Genomic DNA, 24,954 nt, shown 5'->3' with positions numbered 1-24,954 from the left:
TGCACAGGTCAATGTGAATGATGCTGGGTGCGGCTGATGGTTATGCGACACCTAGCAATATCATGTCAGACTCTGAGGCTTCAGCAGCATGCTGAGTGGAATGAAACTTAAGAAAGATAGCAGGATTGGTTTGCCAATGGGTAGCTCGAGATCGGCGTAAATGGATCCTATGTTGTATGCCGACTCAAAGAGACCACGTAACTAAGTGATCGAATTGGTTGATAATAAATATGATGATAATGATCATCATGAGGGACTCATGGCAAATAGGACTAACAGGGGGTAGTGAACAAATACAAATAAGGCCAGAATAGATGGTAAGACCTATGTTTGGTTTACAGGAGAATGTCACAAACATACTGAAAAACCTGAACTGGAAGACAAGATAGACATCAACTATACCACAAAGGCCTACTTACGAAGTTTCGAGGACAGGTGTTGAGTGAGAAATGTTGGAATGTATTGTGGTCCCTTTGAATCGCTCCCAAAATGACCATGATAAGAAGACTGCACTAATTACAACACACACAGGAGCGTTTAAGCAATAATTTTCCCACACTCCCTACACATATGGAATGGGAAGAATGCAATACGTGGTACAAAGGAAAGTAAGTCTATCCCTCGCCATGCACTTAGCAGTGGTACAGAAAGTATGGACGTAGATATACACTCCTGGAAATGGAAAAAAGAACACATTGACACCGGTGTGTCAGACCCACCATACTTGCTCCGGACACTGCGAGAGGGCTGTACAAGCAATGATCACACGCACAGCACAGCAGACACACCAGGAACCGCGGTGTTGGCCGTCGAATGGTGCTAGCAGCGCAGCATTTGTGCACCGCCGCCGTCAGTGTCAGCCAGTTTGCCGTAGCATACGGAGCTCCATCGCAGTCTTTAATACTGGTAGCATGCCGCGACAGCGTGGACGTGAACCGTATGTGCAGTTGACGGACTTTGATCGAGGGCGTATAGTGGGCATGCGGGAGGCCGGGTGGACGTACCGCCGAATTGCTCAACACGTGGGGCGTGAGGTCTCAACAGTACATCGATGTTGTCGCCAGTGGTCGGCGGAAGGTGCACGTGCCCGTCGACCTGGGACCGGACCGCAGCGACGCACGGATGCACGCCAAGACCGTAGGATCCTACGCAGTGCCGTAGGGAACCGCACCGCCACTTCCCAGCAAATTAGGGACTCTGTTGCTCCTGGGGTATCGGTGAGGACCATTCGCAACCGTCTCCATGAAGCTGGGCTACGCTCCCGCACACCGTTAGGCCGTCTTCCGCTCACGCCCCAACATCGTGCAGCCCGCCTCCAGTGGTGTCGCGACAGGCGTGAATGGAGGGACGAATGGAGACGTGTCGTCTTCAGCGATGAGATTCGCTTCTGCCTTGGTGCCAATGATGGTCGTATGAGTGTTTGGCGCCGTGCAGGTGAGCGCCACAATCAGGACTGCATACGACCGAGGCACACAGGGCCAACACCCAGCATCATGGTGTGGGGAGCGATCTCCTACACTGGCCGTACACATCTGGTGATCGTCGAGGGGACACTGAATAGTGCACGGTACATCCAAACCGTCATCGAACCCATCATTCTACCATTCCTAGACCGGCAAGGGAACTTGCTGTTCCAACAGGACAATGCACGTCCGCATGTATCCCGTGCCACCCAACGTGCTCTAGAAGGTGTAAGTCAACTACCCTGGCTAGCAATATCTCCGGATCTGTCCCCCATTGAGCATGTTTGGGACTGGATGAAGCGTCGTCTCACGTGGTCTGCACGTCCAGCACGAACGCTGGTCCAACTGAGGCGCCAGGTGGAAATGGCATGGCAAGCCGTTCCACAGGACTACATCCAGCATCTCTACGATCGTCTCCATGGGAGAATAGCAGCCTGCATTGCTGCGAAAGGTGGATATACACTGTACTAGTGCCGACATTGTGCATGCTCTGTTGCCTGTGTCTATGTGCCTGTGGTTCTGTCAGTGTGATCATGTGATGTATCTGACCCCAGGAATGTGTCAATAAAGTTTCCCCTTCCTGGGACAATGAATTCACGGTGTTCTTATTTCAATTTCCAGGAGTGTAGATAGATTCGGCAATCTATCATGGGTTAATTTGGAAGGAAGGAAGGAAGAGTGGTTTTAAGGTTCTGTGGACATCGAAGCCATTAGAGGCAGAGATCAAACTCATCAAGTGTCAGGGATGGGGAAGGAAATGTGCTGTTCCCTTTCAGAGGAGCCATCCCATCATTTGACTGGAGTGATTTAGGGAAATCACGGAAAATCTAAATCTGGATGGCCGGACTCTGATTTGAACCGTCGTCCTCTCAAATATGGGCCCAGTATGCTAACCACTGTGCCACTTCACTCTGCTGGGTACTTTGTATTAGTCACTGTGTATCATAAAGAAAGGTCTCACCTCGTTGAATTGAAAAGAAAAATAGGATAAATGGAAAGTTCAATAAACCGTTGTTATAAATTGACACTCTTCATTGATAGAGACATATGTGTATTATAATACTTAAAGAAACAGACTTATTGTTTTGTATTTCGTGATGTACTCACTATTCAATTAATTATTGCAGAACATCATAGAAGTGTTTTTTGTGGTATTCCTTTCATTGTCTACCTAGCGCCAATGGATAACTAAATGAACAATGTATTTGATGTCACACACATTAAGAACTGTTATGCATACTTCACTGTTTAATCAAACAATGCTTGGAGAGCCTTGTCTGGGCTTATTTTTGACAGTAGACACACAGGTTTGAAACATTCTGCGCAAAGCCATAAGTGCGTCAGATCGATAGGTGCAACAGTGGTTTATCTTTACAGTGTGGTATGGACCGTGAGAGGGAGGAAAAACGCTATGTGTGTTGGAAAAAGTTTGAAATGATCTTACAAAAGAACCTACATCAATTGATTGAAGCTGTGAGTTAATTTCGTGCAATCAGATTTCGTGTAGCCTCACTTTCGTCGTATGTCATCTAGTTTTACTAGTATATCACTGCCGAAGTGCAGCGCGTGACAGTTGTTTCGTTAGTATAAACAACTGACGCAATGCAAGGCTTTTTGTGCTAATTCGTGTTGCTAAATCTAGAGCGTTACTTAAACTGAATTACTGATGTTGAAATGGCTAAATTAAGGACGTCTTATACCATAATACAGAAACAGTGCCCCGTGCAAGGGATAGGTTACTGTAAGTTGTACGGCGTATGTCCACTTTCGCATTTACAAAATAAATAAGAAAAAGAATGAAAGAGGAAAAGAATTATATCACTCTCTAAAACCCGAGTTGTGCATAAGAGCTTCCCCCAAATTCTAGTAAAACATGTATATTTCTGACAGAGCAGTCAATCTGGAATACCAAATTACCTGTGATATTACTGTCTACTTCAACTGTAGGTAGCTTCACAATGCTGGACATTATAAATCATTTGAGAGCAGTACGTGATTTGGAATAATTCTGTCTGCTACCTTCACGTGATGCACATATTGTTAATTTTTATAGTGTAAGTTAACTTTACTTCATTATTTTAGATGATGGGATGCTGTGTTGTGCTTATAATGGGCTTTGCGATATTACCACCACCTTTTGTGAAGTTGTATTTTTTTTAATGTTGTTAATTTTTGGTGCAGCTATTTCTCTAAAAGTTAAATGTAAGCAATAACAAAATTGCTCTGGTTAATTTTGATGTAGGAAAAATAGCATTCTTCTTGTTATTTGTGCCGATATGTAAAATAAAGTGACTCGGGGCCTATATGTTTTGTGCTTTTTAGTGACACAATCCTCTGTGAAAATTATGTTGCAAAAACTGGTAGTGAATGCAGAACAATTACAGATTTTGAAATGTACTCAAACAACTTTCTGGAATTATTGTATGCAATTACTTTCTCTTTTAAAACAGTTAGTGCAAATCCCACTCATGATATGCAACTCGAAACTGATATACATATTCATTTGAAGGTTCTTCATGACCGCTAGGTCGTTTTTCTGTTGGTCATTCTTCAGAGTTCATGACATGGATTCTGTGTAATACTACTCATTGAAATTTCAATTTCAGATGTTGGTGTCACACATGGGTTTCATGCTTTAAAAATGAGACTGGATACATGAACCATAAGGTAGTCAGAGTTCTCTAATGAATTTGACATGAACAGTAAATTAATTACAATGATGGTAGGCAGTGAAGTAGAAAGGTTGATCTCATGTGAACAGTTCTATTGCATTAGCTGTCTAAATAAGTTGTTGAACTTCCTCCAAGAGAAATATCCAAAGAAACTACAGTTTTTATAGGTACATGGATTTTGTCTTCTGATCTATGTGGCAAAGTGTCACATTTTGTTTCAGAGCAATGATAAACTATGACTATAAACTCTAGTGTTATTGAAATTTTTCTTTGTAGTTATAAAACCTTTCTTTGAAATGGCAGGAGTGATAAGAATTTCAATTGCTGTTTTAGTTTGTGTAGCATTTCATTACAGATCTTAGAGAGAGAGAAAGAGAGTGTGTGTGTGTCTTATTTGAAAAAAAGACACGTTTTAGGTCATGTAATGCCTTTATCATAATGTGATATTAAAAAAGATCATCCTCTATTTCTTGCAATATAGGACATTTTTCGTTTTTGGGAAAGGGGCATAAATGATGTAAAACAGTTTATTGCACCTGTGTGGCAACACACAATTCGCAGGACTGTTGCAGTGCAGTGTTTGGTAGTTATTACTCATGTGTCACAATGTTGTTACTATTGTGTAATCGAACTAATCATCACAAATTGCATTACCAGTTCTACTCTGACTTAGATAGTTGTCGTTCCCAAATGAGCTTGTTGGCAAAAAGTCACCTCTAACCTTCCTCATGGTGTAGTATTACATTGTATGCTTTGAAAACATTCTGCTGCATGTCAGTGGTGTGTGCTGCCTTCTATTTACATATCTGTGGATCTGTTCATTCTTACTGCTAGCTTATAGAATGCACAACACTTTCTGCACATTAACTGCAAAATAATGTGGATGATCTGACAAATATCTCTCTTCCTTTATTATTATTATTATTATTATTATTATGGAATTAATAGTTTTATTCATCTGTGGATAACAGCTACAAGGGTATTTCACATGCTATGTTATTACAGTTTAAGTGTAGAATAATGAAATTCATTGATGCACGCAAAAACTGGGAGGGTGGCAGGAAACTGCTGTGGATGAGGTGAAAACTGTCAGAAGATTGGTCCCATTTCATTGTTAAATTCAAGGAGTGTGAGCACTGGAGGAAAAACATAGTATCAAAGATTTCACTCCTCTGCAGAGGAGGAGGATGTAGATTTCCACCTCTCTCCTCATAATTTAGGCCTATAGTTAACTATGACTTTTCCAACAAAAATATGGAAAGTAATGATGCAGCAGTAGCTATTTTCATTGATATGTCATCAGGGATCTATTGGATTGACATGGTGTGGAAATATTTACAAATTTGCTACCAGGCCATTAGACTAAACCAAGAAATGAGTGGAGAATACATAGGTATTCAAGAAATTTAGTGACTAACTCAAATGCTGTAGAACCATTTATTCAGCTCTTCAAGGATCATCAGCTGTACTCTGGAAGAGGAATGCAGTGTGTTAACACAGTTCTTTACTACCTGTAATGTAAACTACTTTTCTCTAAGTTACCTAAAGCACAATCCTATTGGTAACAAGCAGCCAGTGTTAAGACAAATCACCGTAATCTCACATAGGATGTCAAATTTAGTGGGAATGATACGAAGATTTACAGTACACTCAAAAGAGCCATCTGAAGTAGCTATCACAAAAGAATACTGTTATTAGAGTGGCTATGAGCTTTGCATGTTGCTCATACGAATGTATACATACAATAAAAACAACTGGAGTTATAGTAAGAATAGTGGTAAAGACTTAACAGACACCTTCAGTTATAAATTTGCTGAAATGAGTGAATGAAGTTTTGGCTGACGTTAATTAGATATGCAAAATATCTTGTTTCAGTTTTGCTTCTGTCATGGATAGAATTAATCAACATCAATCATAAGTTTATGTATGATGTATGTTTGTAATACACAAAAAATACTTGTCATGGACTTGTCTGTTATTTAATGTAGATTTTCTGAATTTACATTGCAATTTTAGTTTTTATAGATGAGAAAAGTACATTAAAATGACATGACTGTAGACATTGGAGTGTCCTAAAGATCAGTATTTTAATCCCTTCTTTTTTATTCACGTTCATTGGCTTCACCAGCTCGACCCAACAAAGATTTCATGGGAAGGGAAAGGGAGGGGGGAGGAGATATCCACTACGAACTACCACACTTTAGCCAAGCTGTGGATGGTGGCTATTAATTACAGTAAAACACAGAACATCCTTCTATTACAGGCAGTTGGGTTCTGATTAGCATGAGACTATCGTACAGTGGACGCACAGTTATTGAAGCAGAAAAAAAATTTCTGGAAGTGAAGATAGGCAGGAGGTACACATTCACAACCTCTTGCTGGAGCCGAATGCAGCTACCTTTGCAGCTGAAGTAGTCATTATCAGTGATTGACTGAAGATTTTCATGTCACATACTTTCATTCCTTAGTCATGTGGCATAAAATTGGGGGAACATCAAAGTATAAATCTACATCCACATATGTACTCAACAAGCCATCATACAGTCCGTGGCGGAGAGTACCTTGTACTATTACAAGTCATGTCCTTTCCTGTTTTACTTGCAAATAAGAGAGAGAGGGAAAAACTGACTATATGCATCTGTACCTGCCCTAATTTCTCTTATCTTTGTGGTCCTAAATGCAAAATGTTAGTGGTGGTTGTGCAGCCAACTTCAAATGCCAGTTCCATAAATTTTCTCGGTAGGGTTCCCTGAAAAGAATGTCACCCTCCCTCCAGGGATTCCCATTTGAGTTCCCAAAGCATCTCCACAATACTTGTGTGATGTTCAAAACCACTAGTAACAGATTTAACAGCCTGTCTCTGAATTGCTTCAATGTTTTTCTTCAATATAACATGGTGCAGATCTCAAACACTCGAGCAATACAAGGTGTGCCTATAAAATAATGGGACCAGTGCTGTCACAGAGTAAGTACACGTGCCGAAGATGAGTAGCTATGAAATGTGAAACCTTCTCAGTCGAATGCAGCATCTCTTGTGTCTGTTGACAAATCAGTGTGACCGTGGCCTTTTTTTGTGTTAGAGCTGTTATTTTGTTTTGCTGGAGAAATATTAAGTGTAATAATATAGCAACAAATTTTTGTAAAGTTTCACGTGAAACTTGGAAAAACTGCTACTGATAGCTGTTGGTCACTATAAGAAGTGTATGCTGAAGACTGTAACATACGCTAGTTTTTGAGTTGTTCAGGTGTTTCCAAGATGGCTGAGAAGACGTTGAAGATGACTCGTGCCCGGGATGCTCATCAACAGAAAAAAACACATGAAAATATTGAAAAAGTCAGTAATTGATTTGATCTGACCGTCTGTTGAGTATCTGATTGATTGCTGGAACTTTTGGAATTGATAGGGCATGTGTAAAGCAAATTTTATGCAACTGATTTAACATGAGAAGAATGCATGCAAAACTGGTGCCAAAAATTCTCACGACCAAACAAAAAGAAGCTTGTGAAATATTGTGTACCAACACTTTTAATACCATTCAAAACTATCCTAGACATTAACACGATGTGGGTTTTATCTGGTCCACGAGGTCAAATCTGCATTAAAGGGAACAAGATTTCAGTCTGTTAAAGCGGTGAAAGAAAAAGCAGCACATCATCAAGCAGATCACATTGACATGGAATGTTGCAGGGATAGAGAAGAGGACTATATTGAGGTTGACGATAACTAGATGTGTGTGTTTTTGAAATAAACTCTTTTACAGCAATAGCCCCATTATTTTACAGCCACACCTCGTAGTCAAGAATGGGTCACATTAGTGTTCTATATATGGTATCCTGTACAGATGAACACACTTTTCTAAAATTCTCCCCCGTCGGAGGTTCGAGTCCTCCCGTGTGTGTGTGTGTGTGTGTGTGTGTGTGTGTGTGTGTGTGTGTGTGTGTGTGTATATCAAGCAGCACACTTCTAATGCTGTATTTGAAAATTATGGGTTTGTTTTTCCTACTTATCTGCATAACTTATATTTTTACACACCAACAAGAAATTTTGTCCAAGTCATCTTGTATCCTCCTGCAGTCGCCCAACAATGACACCCTCCCGTACATGACAGCATCATCAATAACCAACCATAGATCGCTGCTCACCTCTCCACGAGATAATTTATGTCTAAAGAAAATGACAGCAGTCCTGTCACACTTTTTTGGAGCACGCTTGAAAATACCTCATTTCTGATGAACAATCGCCATCAAGGACAACATTCTGGGTTCGTTTACTTAAGAAGTCTCTGGGCCACTCATGTATCTGGGAACCTATTCTGAATGCTTAGATCTTTAACAGTCTGCAGTGGGGCACCATGCCAAAAGCATTTCAGAAGTTCAAGAATATGTAAGCTGCCTGTTGCCTTTTCATCCACAGTTCACGGGATATCCTGTGATATCGTAAAGCTGAACTGGGATTCCATCCAGATCTGGGGACTTCTCGGTTTTCAGGTCTTTCAGTTGTTTCTCTACCTCATGGATGCTTATTACTGTGTCCTGCATGTGGGAGTCTGTGTAACGGTCAAATGACGGTATGTGTGTGTGATTCTCCTGCATGAATTATTTCTGGAATGCGAAATTCAAAACTTTGGCTTTCCTATCGCTATTTTATGCTGCTATACCAGACTGGTCAATGAGTGGCACTGGATATAGGCCATAGACCCATTTAGTGATTTTACGTATGACCAGAATTTTCTTGGGTTCTTGTCAAGATCTTTTGCTTAGGTATGACAGTGATAGTTGTCTTGTAATTCACGCATCGATCTTTTTGTTTTAGAGCCGCTAGAATTTCTAACTAACTTTTTCTTGTCATCATTTGCGCAATCTTGTTTGATCTGAAAATTTAACAGCCTTTGCTGCATCAGCATTTTTGTAATTTCATTGTTAAGCCTCGGTGAGTCTTTTCCATCCTTAATCCACTTACTCGGCACATACTTCTCCAGAGCACGATTTACAGTCCATTTAAACTTTACCCGTAATTCCTTTGCATCCATTATACTGGAACTAAATGATTTTAGTTCTTTGTCTAAGTGGTATGCTAACAATTGTGTATCTGCTCTTCCTAACAGAAGTACTCTCCTAGCCTTCTTGATTGTTTTATTAACTTTAGTAACTGTAATACACTGTCCAGTCACATTAATGTCACCACCTGTCTAAAGCCCAAATAACTCCCTTTTGCAGTGTGGACTGCTGTGAGATGTGCAGGGTGAGTGTCATTGAGGTTATGGAAGGTACTGACAGGGATGTGGAGCCTTACTGACTCCAGTGCCATGGCCAGTTACACTAAGTGTTTTGATTGAGGAGCCATGGTGTGAATAGCCTGATCATGGTTGTCCCACATATTCTTCATTGGGTTTAACTCTGGGGAATGTAGTGGCTAGGGGAGTATGGTAAACTTATCCTTGTGCTCTTGAAACCTCTCATGTTCATTGTGAGTGGTGTGGCATGTTGCATTGTCCTGCTGATACATGTTATCGTGCTGAGGAAAAAAACAAACTGCATGTCGGGGTGGACAATTTCCCAAGGATGGATGCATACTTGTGTTGATCCATTGTGCCTAACAGAATGACAAGAGCACCCAGGGAATGCCACAAAAACAGTCCTCCAGATCACAGAACTCCCTCCTCTGGTCTGGACTTTACTGACAGTTGTTGCAAGGTGTTTGCTTTCAGACATTTCACACCATACATGCCAATGGGCCAACCAACATATGTCCAATGGAGCATAAAACCTGATTCACCTGAAAAGGCCCCTGTCGCCACTCAGTGGATGTCCAGTTGCAGTATTGTTATGTAAAATTCCAGTCTTCATTGTTTATTAACTGGAATCGGCATGGTTGCATGAACTAGGTGCCTGCAGCGGAGGCTCGTACACAGCAACGGGCATTGAGAAGATACTGTAACCCCATGGTTCATCTAGGCAGTCAGTTGTTCAATAGTTGCATGTCTGTTCACCTGTATACATCTCCACAGCTGTTGTTCACCCTCTGTCATCTACAGCCTGTGATGCACCACAATTACGTGGGTGCCCGTTTTGGATAGCTTCATTTTGCCGTGTGTGGTATACTTTAAGCATGACAGCAGGCGAACAGTTTACAAACTTAGCCATTTCGGTAATGCTTCAGCCCTCTGCCAGGCAGCTAAGGATCATGCTCGTTTGGACATCAGAGAGATGACGACTGCACTGATTTCCATCCCCGCCCCTCCCTCAATGTGCTTTTATAACCTCCATTACTAGTGCTACCATCTGTGAATGATTATTGCATGTTGATGTTGAACATATGCAGTGGTCAAATTAATATTGATTACACTATGTATATTTTTTTCAGAAGCAATTTATAGCATTTACTCACAAAACATGTTGAGGCCTGTGTTAAATGAACTGAAGATTTGTACACTGACAAGTTACAGAGAAACCAGCTTTATGTTTTGAGCATATCCATAAGTACGTTTCAGAAAAGTGTGTTTTCATTTGGCCTCTAAAAGAGTTGGAAACTTAGGACAGCAAAGTGCAGGTTTTCAAATCCAATTTGAAGTTGCCTCTTACTCACAGGAATAAATTTGGTTAACTTAATTATGTTGCCATACTAAAAGTTCCTGCATACTGTTAATATATTAATACTTTCAATCTGCTAGGATGGTAATATTATATCAGTTAAAATGAATTAAAAACAATGTAAACTTTTCAATATGAGCATCCTGACTTGAGATTTTCTGTGGTTTTAAATCATTCAACATAAACTCAGGAATGCTCTCTGCTTATAGGTGTTGGCTGACACCCTCACCTTCCACTATCTATCATTAAGGTTTGTACATCAAAGTAACTTCTTATGTTGTATGTTTATTTCTTCATTCTGGAACTTCATAATTCAATATTTAGTTAACCTTATTTATATAAAAAAGTAAGTTCTTGACATGTTATGACCTTGTGTTGTTGACGTGAAGGTTTAGTTGAATTAAAACAAAATAAGTAATGTCATGTAACTCTGTTGCTATACTGCGCTACCATGATATTGTTGCACTTGGTCATTATCGAAAACATGCAGTGAGATTACAGTAAACTAAAGAAAAGGCATCACACTGTCAATTTTTTCAAGTCAGTTGTGATGTATTATGAAATGTTCTCACATGCTGACTCATGATAAGGTGAGCAAAGTGTCTTCCCTACTAGGTGCAGTAATATTTGGGTTGGTAGTAAGTGTTTTGTAGCATACATATATCAGTTGAGATAAAAGTGTCCTTCCACCGCAACTGTAGCTGAAACAGTGGGACAATTTTTTTGCAACATGATGTGGCTCTAAAACTAGAATATTTTTTGTGTTAACTGACTCTGTCTGTAGAAGCCTACACACTTACACCATACAGTACCTATAATAGTAATTGGGGACCTCTAAACTTTATTGAGGTATGCTCTAAGTTTGCTTTCACTTCTGATGATGTCTACTCTTCGAGAACATGTCACTATAGCCTGTATGCTGAGAAGCTGTTAAATCCAGTTGCATAGCTTGTCCAGTATTTTGTAAACAGGGAGCAAAAATCTCAGGCTTTCTATAAGTCAAAAACACAGCATGTGTGACCAGTTGTAAAGTTTAAGAAAGGCTCCACACTAACTAAACATTCCACTGATGCCATGATCAGTTTCTCAAAGTTGAATCTAATAGTTAAGGTATTCTGAAAAAAAAAACCTTAAAACTCTGGTCAAGCATTGCAGTTGATCCATAAATATTTTTACTCCTATTAAACTTGGTATTCCAACATGATTAAAAAAAAAAAAATGATCTTAACAATGCTAACTGCTCTATTGTTTCTATCCTCAGAGCCCAAACTACATGTGCTTCAGTCGTCATTAGCCAATGCTTTGTCTGTTATGCAACTATTTCATTAACTTATTGTAAGTGTAGTACTTTTCTTGAATGTTTAAAGCTTGTTACTCAAATCACATTCTTACCATATCTTGCTGGTACCACTGACAAGACGTCTTTCTTTATCAATATACCCGTTCACTTGGCACATGTGTTGCTGATCATGTTCTGACATAAAACACCACTTTTTTCATAATAACTATTCCACCTTCGTGGGGTAGATGTACAAACAGTTTGTTGGTAATATGAGAATGAAGTCTTTCATGATGACACTGTTGTATAAAACATTTTCAGGCTTCTTGCCCCGTCAGTTCAGGGAAAAACCTCAAGTTTTCGATGATTTCTACCATTGTCTTTGTCAGGAACAATGGATGATGATGATGATGATGATGATGATGATGATGATGATGGAAATCGTTGAAAACCCAAGGTTTTACCCTGAATTGCCATGGTAAGAAGTCCAAGAAAGTTTTATAAAGATTGTTGGTAAATATGTGGGAAGGGGGATGGCTTGTGTCAGTATTATTTGCAACAAGTCAGGTTACGATACACTGCCATCTATACCATCTACTCTCGTGGTGAATCTGAACTCTTAAAAATATATCTGTAAAGTTATAGTGCAATTCTGTAGTTTCTGTCTGTGTGTTCTTTTTGTTAATAGACTGATTTTATGCAAATTGGCTGAATTATGATGAATTAAAGTTCCCTACCACTGTGAAAATAATGCCATTACCATCGAGAGGTGAAGGCTGAGCTTCATGAAATTGTCCATGAATGTTATGAATTAAAGCCCTCCGTCATTTTCTTGTCTGTCTGTGAAGGTTAATCTCAGTTAATCAGTGATGCAGGACATATCAGATATTAAGATAGTAAGAACAGTTTTTAGTATGGAATTTATGTTTTGGGGGCAGGATGAAGGGGTATTAGGGAAAAGGTCACACCAAAATATAGATTGCACTGAACTGGTGCTGTGGTCAAAGTTTTATGATAGCATGCAGCTCCCATCATTGCTATGAGGTTTTTTTCCCATATGTGTGCTAGAATGGGAGAGGGAGCTAATCTACGAATTATTAAAAAAATGAGCTATTGTCATGTTTAGATACTGCTATTATATATTTATTATCTTACAGTATATGAATAACTCATACTCACCTTTACTCTTCCACTTTATAAAAGAAATATCCCCGAATACCTCTGACTCACAGTAGAACTCAAAATATCTCAGTCCCATGTCTGTGCGGATTATGTCCCTCTCACATTCTAGTACTCGGACACCAATTAAATATGGAACATGTAACATTTGTGCCTTCTGAGAACTTGCTTTTTGTGCTCTGCTTAAGTGATGTAAGTTATATGAAAGTGATGATATTCTGTTATGTAATGTTGCCTTCTGGATTTCAGTCACAACTTGGCCTCTGAACAACATTGCTGCTATGTCAGACAAGTTGTCTGGCTGTAGATAGTTATTGCTACTCGTTTGAAGATGTGGTGAATCTTCCGTTACATGTACACCTGTCAAGAAAGAAAAACGTCTTCAGACTGATATCTCATTTTCCCTCTCCCTCTTGATGCAGCATTGGAAGAAATATGTAACAGTAAACAAGCAATGCACAGAAATATGCATGTCTTCTGCTGAGACCATTTGCCACATCTTGTCCCTTTCATTCCTTATGTGGTTGACTGACATTACTGTTGAAAGTATCTTCTCCATAAAGTTTTTTTCACTTTCTTGTGGGGCATACAGTGTTATGGTAGCTTTTGACGGACAATAATATGTGCCAGGTGATAATTATAGCTGCAGTACGAGTGTGTCTCTGATCTAACTGAAATAATAAAGGTGGATAGTAAGTTGTACCTGGGTTGCCCAGTCAGTAAAAGCATTGTCTCCAGATCTAGGTTTGTGCCCCAACACACAACTGTTTTAGTTTGGACAGAAGTTTCTGTCTTATCTACTTCCTCACTATCACCTCTTACGTGCCAGCATGACAACTAAGATCCTCTCAGCACCAATACTTTGGTGCGCTGCAGATGTGAACATTGTTTACACAATGTGCTTGGTTTCTGCTAGCCATCTGGCTTCAACTTATGGTGATATCTCCTAATGTTGATAAATTGTGTTCATTCATTTTCTTACTGGCTTTCTGTACTACTCTGTCAGATTTACATTTGTGAACCATCTTCTGACCCCCATATTCTCTCTTTGTTCTAATTTAAAGAGCCGTTTCCTTTTCCACATTTGCCTGTTTTCTTCCTCTGGCTTCTTGTGTTGATTTTTTTTCTGATTTGTTTTCTCTAATTATTTCTTCTTGTCATCTCACCACCTTTCCTCGGATTGAGGTGTCACAGTTGTTAGTGTACTGATCTCGCATTTGGAAGGAGTGGGATATAAATCTCTGGCTATCCATTCAATTTCTTTTTTTTTTTTCTTTTTTTTTGTGTGTTTTCCTTAAATCAGTTAAGATCAATGCTGGTATTATTCCTCTGAAAAATAAATATCCTATTTCATTCCCCATCCTTGTCCAGCCTGAGCTTGGGCATTGTCGCAGGGGGATGCTAAACTATCATCTGTCCTTCCTTCCTTCCTCCCTCCCTTCCTTCATCTAATTTGTCAGATCTCACATTTACCATGTCTAAAGTATTAGATTCCTCTCATCTTTATGCAGCTGGTCCTGCTCAGTCCTCCTGTGATTTCTCTGAAATTCTGGTTCGTCTTCGTACATTTCCCTAGATTAAAATACCCTTAGTTTTGAAAACTCAAATCATTCTTTGTGTATGCTAGTAAATATTTGTAAAAAGTTAATACCTGTTAACACATCTAATGAATGTTCTGTGTATATCTTGCAGGAGCAAATTTCAAATTGCATAGCAGTTATTATGATTGGAACATAGAAAATTCAGCTTCCAGGGTTGTTGTATCCAGGTTTCATACAATGGAACCAGAGAAAAGCCCCTCGGCTGTGGTACAGAAAACAATTGAAGATGTTCTTGAAGAGATAGACAGCGAGTACTTTGACAGTATTACATTTGATCCTTGTATTCATGAACTAAAAGTGAGTAATGGAATATGAAATTTCTGCTTGAAGCATTAAAATATCAAACTTTTCTTGCCAGAATCCTCTTCCTTTTTATTTAAATTCAGACTTATTTCTGTAATATTAATCACCTTGTGGTGTTGCAGTTATTCTTGTTATATCCATGCTTGCTACAAGATAGGAATTCCTCTTGCTATTCTGTAATATTAATGACTTTTTTTTTGTAAAGCCATCATAATTTTTAAGATGTCACATAGTATTTGTGAATAAAGTGGAAAAATGAATCCAAACAGATATTTGTTCACTTTTCCATTGGAAAGCCAAATTCATTTATCATTTTTTTTTATTCTTCCATCTATTTAATGACAACTCTTGCTGAAAATTCAAGTCTGAAAACAAGGAGTGCCCATAAGTTATAAGAAAAATTCAGGTATATTGTGTAGATAGTCGCAATGGATATGAATAGTGATATAGATTGGATCAGATTCAATTTTCGTTCCATAGTCCCAAAAATGAGATGATTCTCATGGGGTATGGAACATGTGAGAGGAATAACATAAAAAAATTTAGAACATTTGAATACAATTCTCACTTCCCTGATCATTTGTCAGGTGATTGTCAAAAATATGTGAATACATTACAGTAAACTGGAACTGCTAATTAATACATTGTCAGAATGAAATGTAGTTGTGCACTTTTAATAAATTTATCTTACACAAAATATCTAATCTTTACTATTGTGACCAAGTTCTGTCAAAACTGAAACCTGACAGATGTTTTTACTGAAGTTGGTCTAAGAGTCCATGTTAAGATATTCATCTATAGAGTAGAACGAGTTGCCTATCAAAAAGTCTTCCAGACTCTATTTAAACTGTGCTTTATCTGAAAGCAAGCTTTTAATGGTTTTTGGCAATTCATTGAAAATATAAATGTTTTTGAATGCTGGACCTCTTTTTGGACCAAGGCAAGTGATTTTAGTTCTTTTTGCGTGGGTTGTTCTTATTCCTAGTCTTGAACTACGTTTGGAAATACACACCCATTATTTGCAACAAATTTCATTAAGTAATAAATATACTGAGAAGCAGTTGTTAGAATACCTAGTTCCTCAAACAGGTTTCTACATGATTATCTTGAATTTACACCAAAAATGAGTCTTATTACACACTATGAAATCTTTTGCTTGGTTTGACGAGTTACACCAAAATATGACATAATAGAGGCATTAATAAAATAAATTGATCTGTGGCTGAAAACAGAGTTGCACTAAAATAGAAGTTATCAAAATTCATAAAGGAAGACAAAGAGAACACTAGACCGCTCACAAGCAATTGAATTGGGCCTTAGATAGAGATGAATGTAGTACATACAACCTTTAAATGGAGACACAGAATGCTAAAAACAAGTCAGACCTCTACAGTGGAGTTAAGGATATAAAAAAAATTGTTTCACACTGATATGAAAATACATTATGTAATCATAAAATTTAATTTACAGCACAACATGTAACACATGCATTTTGATAAATTCCTGAACTTGAATAATCTATGCTCAACCAATGAGCACAGTTGCAACAAAACTGTATGTAATCCAAACCAGTACAAAGTCAGCTGCACAATGCAAAAATTTGCATCCCTCCAATCTGTTACGTTTATAATGGAGAAAAAAATGGAAATGCATTGAAAATTACATCATGGAAGAAAAAATTATAGCTTGTAACTCGTACACAGTTTGATTGAAACAGCTACATTTGTTTCCATTGTGGAAATATTAGCTCTTAGAAGTGCTTGTCTGTAGTGTGGGGATGTATTTACTCCAGAAAAACCCAGTATAATATATAACAACGAAAACAACCAATTATTGACGAAATTATTCAATAGGATAGATAAAAAGCCTACTCACCAAGTGGCGGCAGAACAACACACTCTTTTATGTGTTGTTCTACCGCTGCTTGGTGAGTAGATTTTTTATGTATCCTATATAATAATTTCACCAGTGTAATATATGTTGTACAATCTTTCCTTTGAGATCACAAGGGTAGTGGAAAAAAAGGGGGAAAAAAGCTATTTAATCAGCTGCAGGCTACACAATCTTCTAAGACTACTCTGAATTACAGGACAGACTTGTGACTTTTGTCACCTCTGCTTGGCAGTTTGTATGAGATTTATTGGGACACTTTTGCAACCAAGGTCAGTACAGCCCAATATAATCTTTGCTTCTCATCCTGTACAGTAAGTCTCCCCTGACCTGTGGGTCTGGGTGACTTTCCCAAAATCTACCCCTTTTCCTAGACCTCTCCAGTCCTTTTCCTTCATCCCTCTTCCTTCCCCTTCAACCCTTCTGCCTGAAGGAGGAGCTACTGGCTCCGAAAGCTTGCCAATTACAATAGTCTCTTATGTGTGTGTTGTGCTGCTGCTTGGTGAGTAGGTTTTTTATCTATCCAATTAAATAATATAGTCTAGTTTGTACCACATTAGAAAACCTGGCATCATCCATTATGTGATCTAGATACTGAAAGATTTTGCTGAAATTGGGTCACAAGTAATGAATACTCTGTCAGTACACTGGGTAATATTACATGCTTCATGATACGGAGTGACTGACAGACATTGAGGGTACTATCACAACTACAGCAAAGTGTTACAGCTCCTGTAGACTATATCCAACCCTAGAATGAGACAGGGGTGTGTGCATTTCCCATATTTGTAGACATACAACATGTCAAACTGGTACACAATATATTTTGTGATCTGTAGACTCAATGTCCCTGAAAGAAGCTATTTGCATTAGTATTCTCTTCTATCAGAGACCACATGAATATCTAGTGAAATGGAGCCAGTATTACAGGTACTCCGCAATTAAATATTTGTCTTCAAGAGAAGTTTCAACAGTAATGCACTTTCCTCTTCTGTTAATATCTATTGTGAAGTGCTGACTAGAATAATCTGCATTTGGTCCATTTCCTACAGCTGTTTAGTGCCCTTCTGTGCTGTATGAGGTCAACAGATGCCACAGGTTATGTGCAGATTGATGCTGTCATCAGAATACAGTGTTATATACAACTGTCTATGGAAGAGATATGGAGCACTAAATAAGGTTGTCACATCCCATAATAGTTGGCGATTATCTGAGTTGCCTGTAACTTCGAAGATCAGAGACAGCACAAAAGCTAAAATGTATATTGAAACAACACTGTCGTCTCTAAGGAACCTGCTTGCCAAAACTATTATGGGTTTACAGGTTTATTCTCTGCATTCAAGAATGGTCTCTAAACATATTTGCATTATCAGAGGCAATGTGCTTTGCATTTTTCTCACTTCAGCAAGTATATGAAACTTTCATTTATGGGATCGAGTGACGACAAAATTTCAGATCTACACAGTTGCACTGAGTTACGACAATTGCGATATGTAACAGCAGCATCTGTTGATCTGTTGTATCTCACTTAACAAGTTAGCTATTGTCTTTTACACACACACACACACACACACACACACACACACACACACACACCACACACCACACACACACGCATTGCCTAGTTTGTTTTTAATCCATTCTTCTTTGCAGAAATTGTATTATAAGAATGTAAATACGCCACTACATAACTCCCTCATTGGTGTATGCATATCATATTGGTTATAAGTGCAGCATATGAACATACTTGACTGAATTTGGTCTATGTTCTTATTTCCAGGACATGTAGCAGTTTTAATGTACTCTGCTACAAATATTGAAACTGACACGGACAATCTTGTTGTGACTGCTCTCCTGTGATGAGCATAGATAGTCTATGCCATATTTGCAAGCACAGGTTCTTATAGATGAGTGAGATGTTAAGAGTGACTGTAAAGTGACATTTGTAGACTGGATTTTGAGAAGTTAAATTCTTTCCTGCCTTTTATCATTGGTTTCTCTTGTGTGTTTATGTCGCTATCTGTCATTAGTAAGGAAGAACTATTACTTCATATGTTGTCAGTATTATTTTTTATGTTGCTCAATTTTTTTTCCCCAGAAACTCCCTGATGTCCTCGACATACACAGTATTCAGGCTCGACGGGAAAACTTAAGACAGCAGCATATGGTGGTATCTAAAAGAGTTTTGCAGTTAATTTTGCAAAAGCAATCTCAGCGTCATGATGAAGTTGCGAGGTAGTATTGATTTTTGTTTTATAATTTATGTCTGTATCATATGGGGCATTTATCTATTGTTAATAAATATGTAATTCTAATAAATATGCTCTTTGGTAAATAAAAAATCATACAGTTCTTTTTAGAATTTTTCATTAATGATGTAGAAGGTAGAGGGGAATAAAATCAATAATATACTTAAAATCGCTATAATTTGTAGTATTTTGGCTGTATTGTAGTTTTTAATGTTGTATTACATCAGTACGAGTTTCCTTACATTATTTTTCTTGCACACCACTTTTTGGTAGTGTGGGCCGCCTACACTGAAATCCCAAAGTTTCAGACTAAGACCTTTCTTGTTGACTTCTATGTGAGCTGTTTTAATGATGCATAGATTGTACAGCCTACATACGATTTCCATCTGGATTTACTAAAATGTATTCAAGGCAATTGTACTGAGCATCTCAGGTTTCTGATGTGTGTTGAAATAATCCTGGTGATACCATTTCCATGGACACATCTTCTTATTCTATAGTTAACAAGTGTTTACCATAGGATTCAGTGAGAAAAGAGCATTTGTTTGCAGTTTTTTCCACTTGAGGAAAAATGTTAATCTCCAACAGGTTCATATAATTGGATGTGACAGCAACAAACCCATCCTGTGCCACTTCCTCCACAAAAGGAGTTTTTCTAGTTGTATATGATGCCAAAGGAAATGCAAGTTCTTCCCAGTGTATGGCTACATCTAGAGGCTACAGCATTTCCAACTTCAGTGGTAGCAGATGAATCTTTGATGATCAGACCTTGGATAGATTGTTGGCAGGTGAAGTGGAGGTAACTGGAGTAGATTTTGTATGCTACTCGAGGTCTCATTGCCAGTTGGTCAGGCACAGTGAAGATGTCTTTTGTGCTGGTGTTGGGGGAGGGGAGTGGGGGCATGTGGTGGTGGTGGTGGTGGTGGTGGTGGTGGTGGTGGTGGTGGGAGACTGAAAAGCATTGTCATATCAAGCACCAGGGAATGGCTGGCTGAGGTGGCCAACTGTGTGAGATTATGCCAATTGTAGCAGCAGTGATGGGCTGTGGGTTATAGGCTGTGGTGGGCTCTTGCTGCTGCATTTCAAACCTTCGTGGATAAGTAGGTTTTCACTATCTATCCATAGGTGATGTCCATCCAGGTCATCATTCAAATATCTAGATGCAGACGAGAGTACAGGAGCTGTATTAGGTTGACTGTGCCCAGAAAGCAAAAAACAGTGTTCAGCAAAGTTCAGCAAAGCAGGTGCAGAAGTATAAAAGGCTTATGTTCATGAAGGATTTTGGTAAGACTTCTCTTAAGCCCATTTTACATGAGCAACTTTCTGGCCAAAAATGAATACTTGTTGTGGGTGTGCTTAATGTGCTTGCATGTAAATCAGCTGCCAACCATGTCAGTAATGGATCAGTGACATTGGTGATCAGTTGATTCCACCTAAGGTGGAGTTTGAAAATCTTAAGTATGCTGCGGACTGTGCATGCACAGAAACAGTACTGTTACTTTGTCTGCTAATTAGGAAGCTCACTCCTGTCATACTAATGGACTTTGTGTCTTCGTAATATTTATTTTATTGCTTGCTTTGTTTTGTGACACATTGCAATGGTTACTCAATGGCCTGGTATATTTCCTGCTAGTGTTGTCTCACAAGAGAGATGAAATATCTGAATGAAAAAAGTTACTGAAGTCTTACTGTAACGGGTCAAAGAAAAAGTCTACACGATGGATAAATAAGAACGTAAATGTATTAATGTTTATAATGAAAACTGTTTCAACCATGAGAAAATCAAGTATGTTTAATGAGGAAAATAATTGTTGATGTTAATTAACACTCAAAAAGAAAATGAAATGCAAAGGTGCTATTTTCTATGTTCTGAATATTGTTTTATGCATTTGGTAAATGTGAGAGGAAGTCAGAAAGTAATGCACAATAATTTTTTTCTCACCAAGTATTGCAGCTGAAATGTTGAAATTTCAAGATGATGTAGCTTGAAGTTTGCACTACAGAGGATATTTTGTTTTCATGTGCAGCTCTAGTGAGAGAAGCCGGAACTATGAAAGAAACATGGTGTGCATGTTACTGTTGTCTGCTTGTGAAGACCAATGAAGAGTATTTTGATATTTGTTGGCCAAAGGGCATAAACTGAGTGAAATTCACAGGGACATGTGTTGCATGTATGGGACTCCGGGTGGCTAGTAAAAGCTGCACCCTGCAAAATATCGGAACAATTTTGAATGACCAGTGTGTAAAACTGTGAACCTTATCACAGCATTTCAACATTTCCTATAGTGCAGTGTATGATACTGTTCACGACATATTGAAATTCCATAAAGATAGTGGTGCCTCAGAACCTGACAAACAACTACAAGGGCCAGTGAATGATGACACTCTTGAATCACTTAGTGTGTTACGCCTCAGAAAGGCATGACTTTCTGAAAGGAATCATAACTGGTAACTATACAACTATGTGCCCGAAACCAAGCTGGGCCAATATAGAGTGGCTGGTGCCCCACTATGAAAAAACTTCAAAGTGACTAAATCTGTTAGGAATGTGCTTGTGACAGTGTTCTGGGAAATGCATTGTGTGTTATTGCTGGAGTTTGCTGCACATGAGACCACTGTGAATGCTGTAGCCTACATTAAAATTTTGGTCAAGTTGCGTCTTGCCCTTCGCGAGAAACACCACAACATTTATGCTGCAGTGTCAGACTTCTTCAGGACAATGCTCGCCCCCATGTTGCTGCACCTGTTCATGAAAAAATTGCCAAATTAGGGTGGGAGGTGCGCCAGCATCCACCGTACAGTGCGGACCTTGTGCCATTGGACTGCCATCTGTTTGGTCCCATGAAGAAATTTCTGGCTGTCCAATGCTTTACGACAGATGAGGATGTGAAATTAGCACTTGACAGATGGCTATACTCTGCCCAAATGGACTTCTATGAACAGGGCTTATTGAAACTGGTACCACAATGGGAGAAATTTGTTAAGAATGTTGGTGACTATGTGGAAAAGTAGGTAAAAGATGTAAGTTCATTTGTGATTGTCTTTGCTTTGCTACATAGTAAAATTTATGGTAATAAAATTATTGGGCATTACTTTCCAATATTCCCTCATATATTTGTGTCAGGCAAATAAATTTAGATGTTCTGAAATGTTTAGGTGTCACTGTTCCTGTTCTTTCAGTTCTCAGTAGTGTGGACAATTTACCATACACGTTCTCTCAAAAATAAAAGCTCATGTAGTTTTGATGGTGTTTCCAGTAGAGTATTAAAAACTTGTTCCCATATAATAAGCCCAATCTGATCTGAAATATGTGATTCATCACTAACTCAAGGCATTTTTCCAGAGAGACTGAAATATGCCATTGTCAAACCCATATTTAAGAAAAGTGATAGGAGATATGTCAATAACTACTGACCTGTTTCACTGTTGACATAATTTTTCAAAACTTTTGTGGGAAGTATCTTACCTTAGCAACAATAATATCCTTAGCAAATCATAGTTTGTGTTTCAGACGAATTGCTGTACTGAGAATGCCATGCACATGTTCACTCACCAAATTTTACAAGCATTAAATTTATTTATTTATTTATTTATAGTAATTCAACCACTGTAGTCTGCATACATTACTCTGACTGAGGAGAAATAGTGTATGGGGGTTCACCAAGGCCCAATCTCAGGTCCACTATTTTTCGTCATATATGCAAATGATCTTCCATCTAATATACAACAAGCAGAATTAGTTCTTTTTGCAGAGGACACTAGTATTTTAATCAATTCCAGCATACACACAAAACACAAGAAAGTTGTTCGCAAAATTATAACTGACTGATTTTCTGTGAATGGTTCTCACCCTCAGTTTCAGAAAGAGAGAACATATATCAGTTCTGCACATCTAGATGACTTAAACTAATAAGTGTAACACAGGGTGAGGAAATATCAACTAGGGTGGAAATGTCAAAATTTTAGGTGTGCATATTGATGAGAATTTAAACTGAAAAAAGCACATTTTGGAACACCTAAAAAAACTTAATTCATCCATATTTGTACTTACAAGGAAAACTTCCCATTGCACCCCCTTCAGATTTAGTGGTAAGAGGGCCCAGTGGACAGCCCGTCAAAAACTGAACACGCATCAAGCATGAAAACAAGAAGATGGTGTACTGGACTGTGAAAAATAAAGCAAAATGGAAACAATGAATGGTTCAAGAACAAGAAGTGCAATGGAAACAGAAATGAGCATATGGCATTGTTGGCTGGGAGTCCCCATCCAGAGAAGTTTGGCCGCAGAGTGCAAGTCTTATTTTAGTTGATGCCATATTGGGAGACTTGTGCTGTTCTTTATTCAAATGTGTATGTGTCGTGGTGTAACGTCTGTATTAGCAGCTGAAAGGAAGTGGCTATCGAATGGGAGCTGCAAACGTTTGATGACAAGGCGACGAGTCAACCGAATCCTCCACCAGAAAACACATCTGGTGTGTCACACGGCATTAGTGACAGTACATGTGTCATGATAGGAATCTCTTATTGACACCCTTAATTTGTACCACTGGTAAGTGAGGGAGATATGTTTCCTTGCCTGCCCGATATAGGTGTTTGTCTGATAATAAATGTGATCATTCCCCAGGAAATGATGAAAATGTAATAGTTTGTCACATAAACTGCGACAAATGAATGCAGTAGTTTCACAATCACACAGTTTCTCTGTGCTCTGTTAAAACATATAATTTTAACATTTTTTTAAGTTGGGTTCTGTTTTTGAAGCCTTGACTCTCGAATTCCTTTGAGGTAATGTAGTTCACACTTTTTTTTTCTCTCTCTTCCATTTCTGTGAGACGTCTATGTGGTGTCTCACCTGCTCTCTCTGTTCATTACATTTACTTGCGACAGCAACATATCCTTTGCATACGACTCGTATTCTGTAACCAATGTACAGTATAGTATGACAACTGCCAGGGCCACAGAAAGAGAACAAATATTTCAATGATGGGATGGACAGTTCATAATGATGTGAATAAATAAATGGCACCAGGGAGTTCACTGTTTGACCGCTTGGCAGTCCAACACCATGACCACTTACCCACGACATGGTTACTGTTTCATGTTGCTCTCTATGGCACTTCTTGTTCTTGGAGTGTTCATGGTTTCTATTTTGCTTTTTTTAAAATAGTTCTTTACATCTCCTTCCTGTTTTCATGCTTGATGTGTGTTAATTTTTCGACAGGCTATTCACTGGGCCATCTTACCATTAAATCTGAAGGGAGGGTGATGGGGAGTTTCCCTTTTTAGAATCATTGCAAATTTTGGAGAGAGACAAATCAATAAACTGTCGTATTTTGCAAATTTTCATTCAATAATGCCATTTGGAATAATGTTCTGGGGTAACTCATCTTTAAGAAAGTAAGCCTTCATTGCTCAAAAATGTCCTGAAAGAATAATGTGTGTTTTTCATTTATGATGATATTACGGAAATCTGTTTAAGGAATGGAGCATTCTGACTACTTCTTCACAGTATATTTATTCCCTCATGAAGTTTGTTGTAAATAATCCGCTACAGTTCAAAAGGGACAATGATGTACATAATTAGATTACCAGAATGAAAAATGACTTTCATTACTCCACATTAAGGTTGTGTTTAGCACAAAAGTGGGTGCATAGTGCTGCAACAAAAAATTTTGATCACTTACCCAGTGATTTAAAATGCCTGTCAGACAAGAAAATAAAATTAAA

The 24,954-nt window shown here is 38.6% G+C and overlaps 1 protein-coding gene across 7 annotated transcripts in view; it reads left to right on the top strand.

The window, feature by feature from the left end:
• Window positions 1-2,819: 2,819 nt before the first annotated feature.
• The window catches only part of LOC126298727 (syndetin), a 144,418-nt gene continuing 122,283 nt past the window's right edge, over window positions 2,820-24,954 (top strand). Inside the window, exons 1-4 of one of the 7 annotated variants that reach the window (XM_049990167.1) lie at window positions 2,831-3,517; window positions 10,936-10,976; window positions 14,877-15,082; window positions 19,077-19,213. In XM_049990167.1, the coding sequence (XP_049846124.1) occupies window positions 14,963-15,082; window positions 19,077-19,213 (257 nt within the window). In that variant the 5' untranslated portion in view covers window positions 2,831-3,517; window positions 10,936-10,976; window positions 14,877-14,962. Of the gene's footprint in view, window positions 3,518-10,935; window positions 10,977-14,876; window positions 15,083-19,076; window positions 19,214-24,954 lie in introns of all 7 variants that reach the window. The other 6 variants (XM_049990164.1, XM_049990165.1, XR_007552659.1 and 3 more) reach the window with 6 other exon arrangements.

The sequence above is a fragment of the Schistocerca gregaria genome, chromosome X, assembly GCF_023897955.1.
Source record: "Schistocerca gregaria isolate iqSchGreg1 chromosome X, iqSchGreg1.2, whole genome shotgun sequence".
In the NCBI taxonomy this organism is placed as follows: domain Eukaryota; kingdom Metazoa; phylum Arthropoda; class Insecta; order Orthoptera; family Acrididae; genus Schistocerca; species Schistocerca gregaria.
This window is presented reverse-complemented; position numbering and strand designations above follow the sequence as displayed.